The sequence below is a fragment of the Globicephala melas genome, chromosome 4 (assembly GCF_963455315.2).
Source record: "Globicephala melas chromosome 4, mGloMel1.2, whole genome shotgun sequence".
Lineage (NCBI taxonomy): Eukaryota > Metazoa > Chordata > Mammalia > Artiodactyla > Delphinidae > Globicephala > Globicephala melas.
The window spans coordinates 131,467,104-131,480,105 of NC_083317.1; the positions used below are offsets into that span (position 1 = coordinate 131,467,104).

General features: G+C 42.3%; 1 protein-coding gene across 3 annotated transcripts in view; it reads right to left on the reverse strand.

The window, feature by feature from the left end:
- TMEM108 (transmembrane protein 108) overlaps nucleotides 1-13,002 on the reverse strand; it is a 371,980-nt gene that overhangs the window by 142,206 nt on the left and 216,772 nt on the right. For 2 of the 3 annotated variants that reach the window (XM_030873467.2, XM_060298605.2), the window contains one exon: nucleotides 11,926-12,011. In XM_030873467.2, coding sequence (XP_030729327.2) covers nucleotides 11,926-11,965 — 40 coding nt within the window. In that variant the 5' untranslated portion in view covers nucleotides 11,966-12,011. The remainder of the gene's footprint in view (nucleotides 1-11,925; nucleotides 12,012-13,002) is intronic. The other variant, XM_030873466.2, reaches the window with a different exon arrangement.

Below are 13,002 nucleotides of genomic sequence, written 5' to 3' on the forward strand. Positions count from 1 at the left end.
GGGAAATCTGGATCCTCAGACTGGCAATGACTCTTGCCAAAGTTCCACCTATGGGAAAACATTCCCAAGGAAACCACATGTGTAAGAGCCACATCTCCAGGGAAAGATTAAAATACCTGGTCCCTCTCTTTTATCATCCCAATTTAATCATGCACAGGAGAAGCCCATGGGGCCACATCTGGCGGGATTTCAATTACACCTCTAACCACAGACATCTTCATCACCAGCCCTTCGCCGGTCACCTCCAGTCCTCAGCTGGGACCCCAGACAGGTTCTCAAAGAAGGAGACTTAGCAGGAGGACTCGTAGGGGAAAGGACAGAGATGTAATAGTTTGCATTTGTAATATGGTGCATAAGGATGAGAACAAGGTCCTAGAGATAAAAGAGAGATGAAGTTTTACTTTAACTCCAGAGAAACGGGAGGAGTAGGGGAAGGGGTGATAATGGTGGTGAAATAATAACAATCCAAAATTTATAGCTCTGTTCCAAATGCTTTGCGTGTCTCAGTGTATTAAATGTGATAACATGCATGCCACTAATTTAAAGTGCTTAAATGGTGCCTGGCACATGCACTGACCCACCAATCAGGGAATAGGATGCTCCAGCTCTGTCACCCAGGATGGGGACAAGGCCAAGATGTGACCTGCGCTCTTACCAGAGTTCACAGGAGAAACTAAGCCCAAGCCAGCCTCTGTGGGGCTTTGTTGGATACGGCACCCTGGTGGGGCCTCCTTCCCTTTCCAGGCCCACTCCCTACGCCCCTGTTGGTTTCCTGGGAATGTTTCCCAACAAGTCACTTCTTAGGAGTCAAGGTCTGCTTCCAGGGAGCCTGACCAAAGACACTTGCCAAAAGAGAAACTGAATGTCCTAACAATATGAGACCAACTTTTTGGGTGAAATATGGGACATTTTTTCCCTATGGAATTTCTATGGCTAAGTTATTTAAATAAATAGTATGCTTTATTTCTTAGCTCAATTATTTTGCAGTTACCACAGGTCAGAATAACAATAACATATCAAAGACATACTGTGACTATATCTGTCTGAGCCTTCTTTGTGAGTGTTGCTTAGATGAGACCTCAGGTGTTCAGACAAGAAAGCTGCCCAGCCACTTGGGCTTCTTTCAGACTGGCACTCCCCCAACCTCGGAGGCTGTCCAGGCCTCATAATGGCCTCCAGGCCAGAGCTGGAGTCTTAATTATCACCATCGCTGTTCCAGTGCCCCACTCTAGAGCTTCCAACCCTCCCTTCCCATCATCTCCCACTGCAACCCAGGATGCCGGGGCATGACCTAGCAGGCACTTGGGGCACGATACTGGTCCCTCGTCTAGGTGACTCAAGGACTCTGGCTTTTGGGGAAAGTGGGTATGCTCTCATTTCTTCATCTAACCATGGAATTTCAAAGTAAACTGTAGCATCTTTTCATCTCAGAGGGCTCTGGGCTCTCTCCTGAGCCACCTTATAATTAGCAGACCCACAGCTGCCAGCACAGAGCCTGGGCTCTGCCCTGTGGGGAGACAGTTGTCTGACTTTGAGAGAACATCTCAGGGAAATCATTAAAGCCCTTATGCTCAGTGTTAACCAGACTCACTCATCACAGTCAGGGGAATCTAATTCTTGCCTCTTCTCATCAAACACAGCACAATTATGTACCCAGTACTGGCATTCATTGGTAAGGTCAGGAAACATAGCTTGTGCACCAACTATATACAGCACGGGAATCACAGCTAGAGCTGCTCCTGCCCTAGGGGCTCACCCTCAGCGTGCATCTCACACCCCCTGAAGCTCATAGCCCTACAGCACTCAGTTTCTGCAAACCTTTCCTGGAAACTTTTACACCAGCTCAATTCACTGTTTTTGTTTGTTTGTTTTTGCTTTTGTTTTTTAAACACTTAGCCCTCTAACCACCACTAGCAACAGCCCTCTCTTGCCCTCACTTTATGGAAAACATCTCCAAAAAGCTGTATAAACTCATAAGCTCACTAGTTCTATTTCCTCATACCCTGCCCCTCAACCCACATCCACCACTTCCTGAGCACATATTCTGAACTGGGCACTGTGCTAAGTGCTCAATATACTTATATTTCCAACTCAATGAAGTATAGCAATATCGTGCTCTAGTTGGTTGAGGGGTGGTCCCTCAAAAGTTCTATGTCCTAACCCAGAAACCTGTTAATGAGACCTTATTTGGAAAAAGTATTTTTGCAGATGTAATGAAGTTAAGCATATTTGAGATGAGATCATGCTGGATCCAAGTGGGCCCTAAATCCAATGACAAGTGTCCTTACAAGAGACACACACAGGAGAGACACAGGGATAAGAGGGAAGGCCACGTGAAGACAAAGGCAGAGTTTGGAGTGATGCAGCCATGAACCAAGGAACATCTCGGAAGCACCAGAATAGAAGAGTCAAGGAAGGATTCTCCCTTGGAGCCTTTGAGGGCAGTGTACCTCTGCTGACACCCTGATTTCAGACTTCTGGCCCCCATAACTGTGAGAGAAAAAAAGTTCTATTGTTTTAAGGCACCAAGTTTGTGCTAATTTGATACGGCAGCCATAGGGAGCTTTTTATAGATGGGGAAACTGATGAAAATGCTGGGGGGGTGGGCGGAGTAATATGACTGGCCACAGCTCACAGGGCACCCTGATATCCTGAGTGATATGCTGGTGCAGCCAGATCAAAGACAAGAAATTAACTTTTGAGGAGCTGTCAGGATACCTGCAGCAGACAAAGGATTTATGCCCTGCAGGAGAAAATTTCAGAAACTTCTGAAGGGGAAGAGAAAGGGAAGAGAAAGTCCGGTGATGGAGACGAACGAAAGGAAAGGAAGGGGAAATGGGTGAACAGGAGAGGGAGACACGAAAGGAGAGCTGGCAAAGGCAATGTGGCTTAGGCTTGGGGAGCTTCTTGGATTCTAGCCTAAAGAATCTCCAGTGTCCATCACATTTGTAAAGGCAATGATTAAACTGTTCAGAAAACGTCCACTGAAGATTTATTACAAGCCAACATGAATCTGCTGGGAAAAAAATCCCTTTTCTTCATTTAAAGAGTTAACATTTAAATTTGCATAAGTCAACAGCTCTATGTGTAAGCATGACTTCCCTCACCTACGTTCCTGCCAACTATGTAATGGAATACACTCGAAAGTCATAAAATTGAGTTTCTTTAAAATATTTTATTCCTCAGTCTTCACTGACATTGCTTACAATGAGAATGCCTTACTAATGTTTGATTATTCTGCATAAGAGAGTTGTTGACTTAATGCAAATTTAAAAATCACAACTTAGGGCTTCCCTGGTGGTGCAGTGGTTGAGAGTCCGCCTGCCGATGCAAGGGACACGGGTTCGTGCCCTGGTCTGGGAGGATCCCACATGCCGCGGAGCGGCTGGGCCCGTGAGCCATGGCCGCTGAGCCTGCGCGTCCGGAGCCTGTGCTCTGCAATGGGAGAGGCCACAACAGTGAGAGGCCCGCGTACCGCAAAAAAAAAAAAAAAAAAAATCACAACTTAAAATGTGAAAGACATTAAATCAACATGACACCTTTAAGGGCCCAGTATGCACAGACTTCCTGGGTTAATGTCACACTTCAAAGTGTTACCTCCTCAATTTTCTGTGTGAATGACTTAACCTTCAGAACCAAAGAGACCTGTTCTCCCTAAGAGAACAGATGCATATTTTTGCATAATAAAAGAAAATCCAGCCTCAAATTCTTTTTTTTTTTTTTTTTTTTTTTTTTGCGGTATGCGGGCCTCTCACTGTTGTGGCCTCTCCCATTGCAGAGCACAGGCTCCGGACGCGCAGGCTCAGCGGCCATGGCTCACGGGCACAGCCGCTCCGCGGCATGTGGGATCCTCGCGGACCGGGGCACGAACCCGTGTCCCCTGCATCGGCAGGCGGACTCTCAACCACTGTGCCACCAGGGAAGCCCTTGTGCCTTTCTTAAAACAGAGTAAAAATTAACTTCCAGTGTATCCTGAGGAGTAACTGAAATGTCAAGTTCTAACAGTTCCTAACCCTGCAACACTGTGATTCTCCTGGTTCTCTTCCTGACATCTTCTCTCCTCCTCTTCCTTCCCAACTGACCCTGATTTTGTTCCAAGATCCATTTCACCACTAGGCAGCTCAAGTGATGCAGGGAAGCTGAAAGCATCTTTGGCTCCAGGACAGACCTTCTTTAGTCTAAGACAGTGATTCTCAAAGTGTGGTCCCTGGACCAAAGCTTCAGCATCACTGAAAATTTAGAAATACAAATTATCGTCCCCATCCCAGATCTACTGAATCAGAAATTCCAGGCACAGATAGCCCAGCAATCTGTATTTAAACAAACCTTCTAGGTGATTCTGTTGCATGGTTATCACTGCTATAAGCCAGTGATTCTCAACCCTGCTTGCACATTAGAATCACCTGATGCCCAGGCCCCACGCTCCCTACCCCCTCTTCCAAAGATCCTAATTGATCTGCGGTGGGTCTGGACAAGTGGATTTGTTAAAAGCTCTCCAGGTGATTCTAATATACTTCAAGGTTTGCGAAACAACGATGAAAGCCAATCAGAGTAATCCAGTCTAAAATACTGAATTGCAGTTCGGATGAAATGGATGCCTCCCATTTCCATAATGCTGACTGGAGACCAAACATGTCATTACCATGATTATAGCCACTGGTGGTAGCACTTCGCTGTTTGCTACTAAATGGAGCATGCTCTTTTACTTTCATGGCCTCTGGAGTGATAGATTTGCAAGAGGTGGAGGACAGACAGTCCAACAGCTGTTTGGCAGTGGAGGCATGCTCAATTGGCATGTTTTGTATGGAAAGAGGTGAAAATCATTTAGATAAGAATTCGTGGCAAACCAGGATTTGAACCCAAGTAGTCTTAATCCAGAATCTGAGCTCTTAACTGTGGCTGCCACAGTGTCACTCCACATGGAGGTTATGGCCAGGCACCTTCAGTGAGAGAGGGAAGCGCCTTCAATGGTGGTGGAGGAAATGAAAATTCTTCATTTCATATGCAAACATAATGCAATATCTTTATAACTGCCTATAACATTGGAAAGAGCTTACATTTCTGGATTTAGTTCTTGTTTGGACATAAATTCCATGTCAGTTATGATTCATACCACCTCTCCCTCCTTAATTTCAGGGAAAACTTCCTCTCACTTCTCAGGAAAAACAAACCATGAAGACAGCGGTTCTCAAATATTTTGGTCTCATGACCTCTTTATACTCTTAAAAATTGAGGACCACAAAGAGCCTTTGTTTATATGGGTTATATCTACTAATATTTACTATCCTAAAAGTTAAAGCTGAGAAACAAAAAAATTAATCCATTAAAATAACAATAAACTCATTACATGTTAACAAATAACGTTTTAAATAAAATATAACCATAATTTCTAAAACAAAAATATAGTGAGAAGGGTGTCATTGTTTTAATTTGTAAATCTCTTTAATATCTGGCTTATGAAAGACAGCTAGCTGGATCTCACATCACCTTCTGCATTCAATCTGTTGCAATATAGTTGAAGGCTATAAACCATAAAGATAACGCAGTCGGAACTTCCCTGGTGGTGCAGTGGTTAAGAATCCACCTGCTAATGCAGGGGACATGGGTTCGAGTCCTGGTCCGGGAAGTTCCCACATGTTGCGGAGCAACTAAGTCCGCGTGCCACAACTACTGAACCCCGCACGCCTAGAGCCTGTGCTCTGCAGCAAGAGAAACCACTGCAATAAGAAGCCTGCGCAGCGCAACGAAGAGTAGCCCCCGCTCGCCGCAACTAGAGAAAGCCCGCCTGCAGCAACGAAGAACCAACACAGCCAAAAATCAAAATAAATAAATAAATTTTAAAAAATACACCTCTTTGTCACAAAGCGATAAAGAGGCATGGACATATATACACTACCAAACGTAAGGTAGATAGCTAGTGGGAAGCAGCCGCATAGCACAGGGAGATCAGCTCGGTGCTTTGTGACCGCCTGGAGGGGTGGGATAGGGAGGGTGGGAGGGAGGGAGACGCAAGCGGGAAGAGATATGGGAATATGTGTATATATATATAACTGATTCATTTTGTTGTGAAGCTGAAACTAACATACCATTGTAAAGCAATTATACTCCAATAAAGATGTTAAAAAAAAATACACCTCTTAAACAAACAAAAAAAGATAATGTAGTTGGAAAAGGAGAGCCTCACAGACTTCCTGAAAAGGTCTCAGGGATCCTGAGAGGTTCTTGGACCACACTAGGAGAACTGTTGTTCCTGGTAATGCAAAGCCATTGAAAGATCATCATCAGAGGACAAGCTGCTATTCTGTGGCAATGTTAGGGTGAAGTAGAAGGAGGAGGACTGAGATTAGGGCAGCAAGAAGGAAAACTATTAAAAGGGTTCAGGCAAGACCACAGGAAGCCCTTCACTGAACAGAGACAATGTGGATGCAGAGAAATGTATTCACAACAAGTTAGAGTCCATGGGAGCTGGTATCCAACTGCATCCAGGTTGAAACAGAGAACAAATCGAGATGACTTTAGCTATTCAGGGATGGAAATCCAGGAGGATGGTGATGATAAGGGTATAAATAGGGCATAATAAGATCATTTCTGGTTTAAGTTGGCCAAAGAGGCAAGAGATAAGCCAGAAAGAGAAATGAAGGTTCAAGACCATTGACTCAAGGAGATTCAGAGAAATGGACAGGCCCTGGGAAACTTATCTGTTTAAACTGCTATACTCGATATGGTTTAAAATGACACCAACACAGCATTTGCCTTGAGAAGGTAAAATTAATTTCTTTAAAAATGCAAATATCCCTGAAAGTTATGGAGAAGCTCCCTAGCCAATGAAGCATACCTTGGCATTAATTAATTTAGATTGCTTTCTACCCTAATGAATACATGAGAACTTCAGATCACAGACCAGAGTAGGGTAGCTGGTCTGGGTAGGTACCATGGTGGGACTCTGGGTCTACTATGGGATAAGGATAAGCATGGAGGAAAAAGAGAGGGAAAATGTTAATCCCCTGTGGAAGACATTACTATGTGGATATTTCTAGTTTAAGAAGTGCCTGGAGGGACGAATAAAGTCACTGGGTAGCTGGTTGGCAAAAAGTGCTAGTTAGAGCTAAAAAAGCACCAAAGACATTTTGCTCACTGTAAAGTATTTTTAGGGGCTTCTGCCCAGTTCCAGAGATCAGATGAGAGGCAGATCATCCCATTAGAAATGAACTCCATTCTCAACCAGCTTCTCATTATGCCTGAAAGAATCTAGAGAGTTGAGTAATATGGATCTTGGGGTGTGTGTGCATAATTCAAGTCTGAGACAGATGCAATCCCCATGGGCCAGGTAAAGAGGGCAAAAAAGGTGATATCTTTTACCTTCTAAATTCTACAGGTTAGGGGCCCAAATCTACAGCAGGAGTTCTCTTTCTCTTCCACCTTCTGAGTAACAGGGACCCATGAACAGCTCTCTGGATTGAGCAAAGGATTACTTTTTGTATGGTCACCACAGTTCAGTATATTCTGAGGATGCAAGAACAAGAAAGATGTACCAATAATACAGAGTATGAATTAAGAATACAGATGCCTGGGTGTAGAGCAAATGCTTAACTTACTAAACATAATTGCTCCTTAACTCTGAGTAAGTATCCAAACAACTTTGACTTAATTAGATATTAGTATATAAAAACTTATGTTCATGAGCTCAAAAGGATTGTCTTGGTCTTCTTAAAAATGAAGTAACGCAACAAATTTCCAGTACACAGCACCCAGACAAAGACCAAATCTGTCAACTCAGGACTCAGCACCTCTCCAGTAACGTCACGTTCTTCAGCATTTGTGATGATGTTCCTTATTTTCCATTATTACTTTTAAAACAAATTGTGACATGGCCTGGGAAAGGCAGCCTTGATTGTGTCAACTCCTTCCTCTGTAGAATGAGATCAATGATAATTAACGTCCTGCTTGCCTAATAAGGTTTGTAAGGATCAAATTCTGTAAAAATGTCATTGACAGACGAATGGATAAAGAAGATGTGGCACATATATACAATGGAATATTACTCAGCCATAAAAAGGAACAAAGTTGGGTCACTTGTAGAGACGTGGATGGACCTAGAGACTGTCATACAGAGTGAAGTAAGTCAGAAAGAGAAAAACAAATATCATATATTAATGCATATATGTGGAATCTAGAAAAATGGTGCAGATGAACTGGTTTGCAAGGCAGAAATAGAGACACAGATGTAGAGAACAAACGTATGTACACCAAGGGGGGAAGCGGGTGGTGGTGATGGTGGGATGAATTGGGAGATTGGGATTGACAATATATATACTAATATGTATAAAATCGATAACTAATAAGAACGTGCTATATAAAAAAATAAAATTCAAAAAAAAATTCTGTAAAAATGTTTTGTGAACCAAATGTCAGTTACAGCCGAGCTCCTAGAGAGGCTGTATCCTTCTCTTGCAGACAGGAAGGCCCAATAAGAGAACAGGCATTTACTGTAGTTCTTCTATATACCATGGTGGTCATATCCCATTTTATATATGAGGCACATGGAGATTAAGTAACTTACCTAACATAAACTACCGACTAAGTGGTAGGGATAGGATTTGAACACTGGTTGGCAGCTCAAAAACCCAGATATTCCTGGCACTAGCTTCACACCTACTTTATTACTTAGGTCTAAAAAGGAAAAACGAATGCAGCATTTGTTTTCTACATAATCATGAAGGTTCTCATCACCACCTTCATCCTCAAGCTCTTAGTCATTCCAAGGTATTGTTTAAAATGTGTTAAACCTTCCCAAAGGGCTAAAGCTGGCAGGATGAAATACTCAGTATTGCACTGTGGGATGAAGCCCAAGAAATAAAATAAAGGCAGAGACAGTCAGTTGTAATAAAAGTAAAATATTAAACCCTCAACTGCCCTGCCTGCCAAAGACTGCATCCCTCAAGCACACAAAAGCCTCAATGACTGGTGATTGTGATGTACTGACCCAGAAAGAGCTTGGATTTTTTTTCAGCCTTACCTGACATCACTAATAGGATGCAAACTTTGCCCATCCTGGGTTAGAACCACCCCTGTCTAGCCATAGGGGCCACACTGCTCATTTTTTCTGTGTGTGGTGGAGACACCAGGCAGGATAAAAAAAAAATGGACATGAACAAAGAGGTCCGAGAGACCTGGCTATGAATTCCAACCTCATCACTCACCACCTGGTCACCCTCGGCCGGTCCTTAACTCACTCATTGCTAACACTTCTTCATATTGGTGCACTTACCTCTGGAGTGAGTGAGATGGCACACGTGAGCTGATCAGCACAGGTCTGGGAACACAGTAGGCACTCCAGAGGGAGTAGTTTCTCTGATGAGCCTCATGGACTGGCTCATGTCCACTAGGAAGTGCTTGACTTTTTTTCTTGTTAAACAGATACTCTCTGGTAGACTAAAGATGATTACAAATTTCTACTACTCTTGCCTTTGAGAGGTGGAGTCCAATCCCTCTCCCCTTGGGTCAGGGTTGGTCTTAGTGACTTCTTCCGCCAATACAATGTGGCTGAAGTATTGTTCTGGGATTTCCAAGCCTAATTCTTAAGAAGCCTTGTAGGTTTTGCCCAGGCCTCAAAGCCGTGAGGTGCCATGTATAAAGTATGACCACCCTGAGGCCACTATTGCTGTGAGGAAGCCCCACTTTGTCCTGTGAAAAGGCCTGAGGGAAAAAAGCCCCAGCTCTTGGAGTTATTCCAGCCCAGATCCCAGCCACTGTGGAGCAGAGAGTCTGCCAACCCCGATCAAACTGCAGATACATGAGCAAAATAAATGATTGTTGTTGTTTTAAGCTACAAAGTTTTGGGGTGATTTGTTATGCAACAAAAGATAACCAGAACACTCTGTCCCCCCTCCAAATTAAAATCAGTTTGCTGAGTCACATAAAGTAACATAATAAGTTTATGTTGACTCTATAGTTCTCAAGTCAGTTTTAGACACTGAAAAACCATTCTGTTTGTGGACAATGTTAATCCAGGCATAAGTGAACAATTGGCTGACCAATGACATATATGATATTGTTTGTGTATGTATGCCAGAGTTTAAGTTATCTAGGACTTTACTAAATATCTAACTCATCTCATGAAAAAAAATGCTATAAATAACAGCCTGTCATCTCAGATGAACTTATGAAAACCACTCTCTGAAGTCAGACTAATTGATCTATTGTCCAAGTGCTTCACCCTTTCAGCTGTGTACAAAGCTGGGCTCCAGCCCACAATCAGCTACCTAGTAATCAGTGTGGTTTATTGAAGGCCACTACCTACCTCCTAATTTGGGTTGCTTGCGTTTCTAGGCAAGCTTGCAAACAATGAAAAGTGTTAAGACAAGGTTAGTTTCGGCAGCTATCCAGATAGTGTTTGAGGAAAATCTCTTCAGCTTTCCAATATGTTGGACCTGGGAGGATGGGCACTTGTTATAGAATAAGACTGGACTCTAAACCACAGAATACTTCTCTGATGCCTTTCAGATAATATATGACCTTATAACATGCACACTCTGGGGCATACAATCAGCACAGGTGAATTCAACAAACATCCTGCTGCCTTCTAAATCTACTATGCTCTTTTTCGTTTCTTGTTTCTTTTGCCTGTAAAACCTGCCTTGCCTTCTTGAGGGTGTATCTGTGTGAGTGAGTGAGTGAGTGAGTGAGTGAGTGTGTGTGTGTGTGTGTGTGTGTGTGTGTGTGTAAAATCCTATTTATCCTTCAAATGTTCCCTATCCCATCAAGGCAGAATTAATCATTTCTTGATGACACTGCTTCTTCAATCCGTAAAGCCTTTTCTCTAACAAGCAAGCTTATCATTAAAAAACAAAAAAAAAAGGTAACAAACCCTACAGAATACATGGAGAAAGCATATGAGAGAGTCCCTATAACTCTTGGCGATGTTCCATCAGGCTGAAATCAGGCTGACGTGATCTGTGTTTCAGGGATTAGAATTCAATAGCAAAAATGAGTCAATTAAAACACCCAAACAGAATGCTGTCTGTAGATAAAGTGCTTTGCACTGGGGGCACAACATAACAAGAATTGCTAAATTCTAAGGGCTGACTGGTGATTTGCATCTCAATCTATTTTCATGTTATTTCCTTGGCAAAAGTTAACAAGGAGCCACTCAGCCTAGGAAAGATAGGTCCTCTACCTCAGCAAGAATTAGACAAGCATGGTGAATTTCAAGTTTTCCCAACTCAATGCCTTTGGTTTGACCCGGAGTGAGCAACGTCTGTTGTCCCAAATGTGTCAATCTGAACATCAAACCCACCAACTGGTACTGGATTTTACATTCATTCAGTGACAATCCAATCCCAAAGACTACACACTCCCTATATGGCAACTGGCACTTCGTGGCACAATACGCAAAACACAACAACCTGCAGAGAAAATCAGGATCGAACATTCTACCACCGAACCTAAACAAACCACATTTTCACCACTCATTATCTAAGAACACGCAAAACTATGCAAAACATTCCAAGTCAAAGGCTGTACAGTCACTGAATGGTAATAGGTTATATGTGACTAAATCCCACAGCCTACCATTCCCTCTTCATGAGGAGCCCAGAGGGGATCATACCGGAACCCCCTTCATTCTGCCACAAAACCAAGAGTAATAACGTTGTTGACACTCATTTTCAAATTGACTGTGCTTAACATGCCAATTTAGAATTATCATAACGAAGTCTACAGTAATTATGTACAGTAACTGAAGCCCAAGGCAATAGAATGACTTAATGCTTGATATTTCAAGTACCTAGATGAAGCAGAGGGAAAATGTATTGTCCTTCACTGACCAAACCCTGGTCTTCCTCCAGAAGGTGTGTAAGTTTCTGGCACTGGGCAAACAATAACATTGATCTATTCTAGGAAAGAAGAAATGTGACATCAACTTACTTAACAGTTGGCAATAGAGGGCCTGTAAACTTCTCTTCATGGTATCATCTGGTCCTGCTTGTCCTCCAGTTTATTCATGATTCTGTCTAGGAAATTGGGAGAAGAAAATTGTTACATCTGGGAAACAGAATTCAAGTCAAGAATCAGAAAGAACTCCACTCAATATGATCCTGGTTGTAAAGCCCAAAATACCTGATTTGAAGAGAAAAATTCTTGGAGTGAATATACCATAGTACAGTCTATGTTATAAAACTACCAATTAATCAATTAGATTCTGAAACTACATACACCACTCATATGGGCAACTAGAGGGTGAGAATCTGGCTTTGGAACTTTTGAGGACTTCCAATTCTTCTCCCCTGCATCTCTAGTCTTGAAACAGGAGAAACAAGAAACTTCTAATCTCAGTTGTGTTATTGTGCTCATCAAACAAAACACCCCAAAAGCATCACCAATTTGAAACTGTATTATATTTAATAACTTTTCTATTATTTTCTGATTATAAAAGATACCTCCAGTGAAGAACATCTAAACAAAATATAGATAAGGGTGTACAAGAAACTACAAACTACCTATCTCTGCAGCCTTTCATGTGTACACTTCTACTGGTCTGCTTTGCTTTATGTATTATACATTCTAATTTTTCTCCCTAGCAGTGGTGACATCTTCCTGTGCTGTTACTGTACTTTACTACTTTTTTTTTCTTTTTTTTTTTTTTTGGCCACGCCGCTCGGCTTGCGGGATCTTAGTTCCCTGAACCCAGGCCCTCAGCAGTGAAAGAGCAGAGTCCTAAGCATGAGACCACCAGGGAATTCCCACCTTACAACTTTATTTTAAATGGTACACAGTATTTTTTCAAGATAAAGTCCTAGAAATGGAATCACAAGGACACAATCTAAGGCTTCTGAAATATATTGCCAAATTGCCCTTCATCAATATCATATTATGAAAATCTCCATTAGACTGCAACCTACCCAATGATGGAAATTTGTATTTTCTTTCCATCTTTGCCAAGAAAATAAGCACATATTCCATCTCATTACTTTAATTTGCATTTTATAGGTTTATTAGTCATTT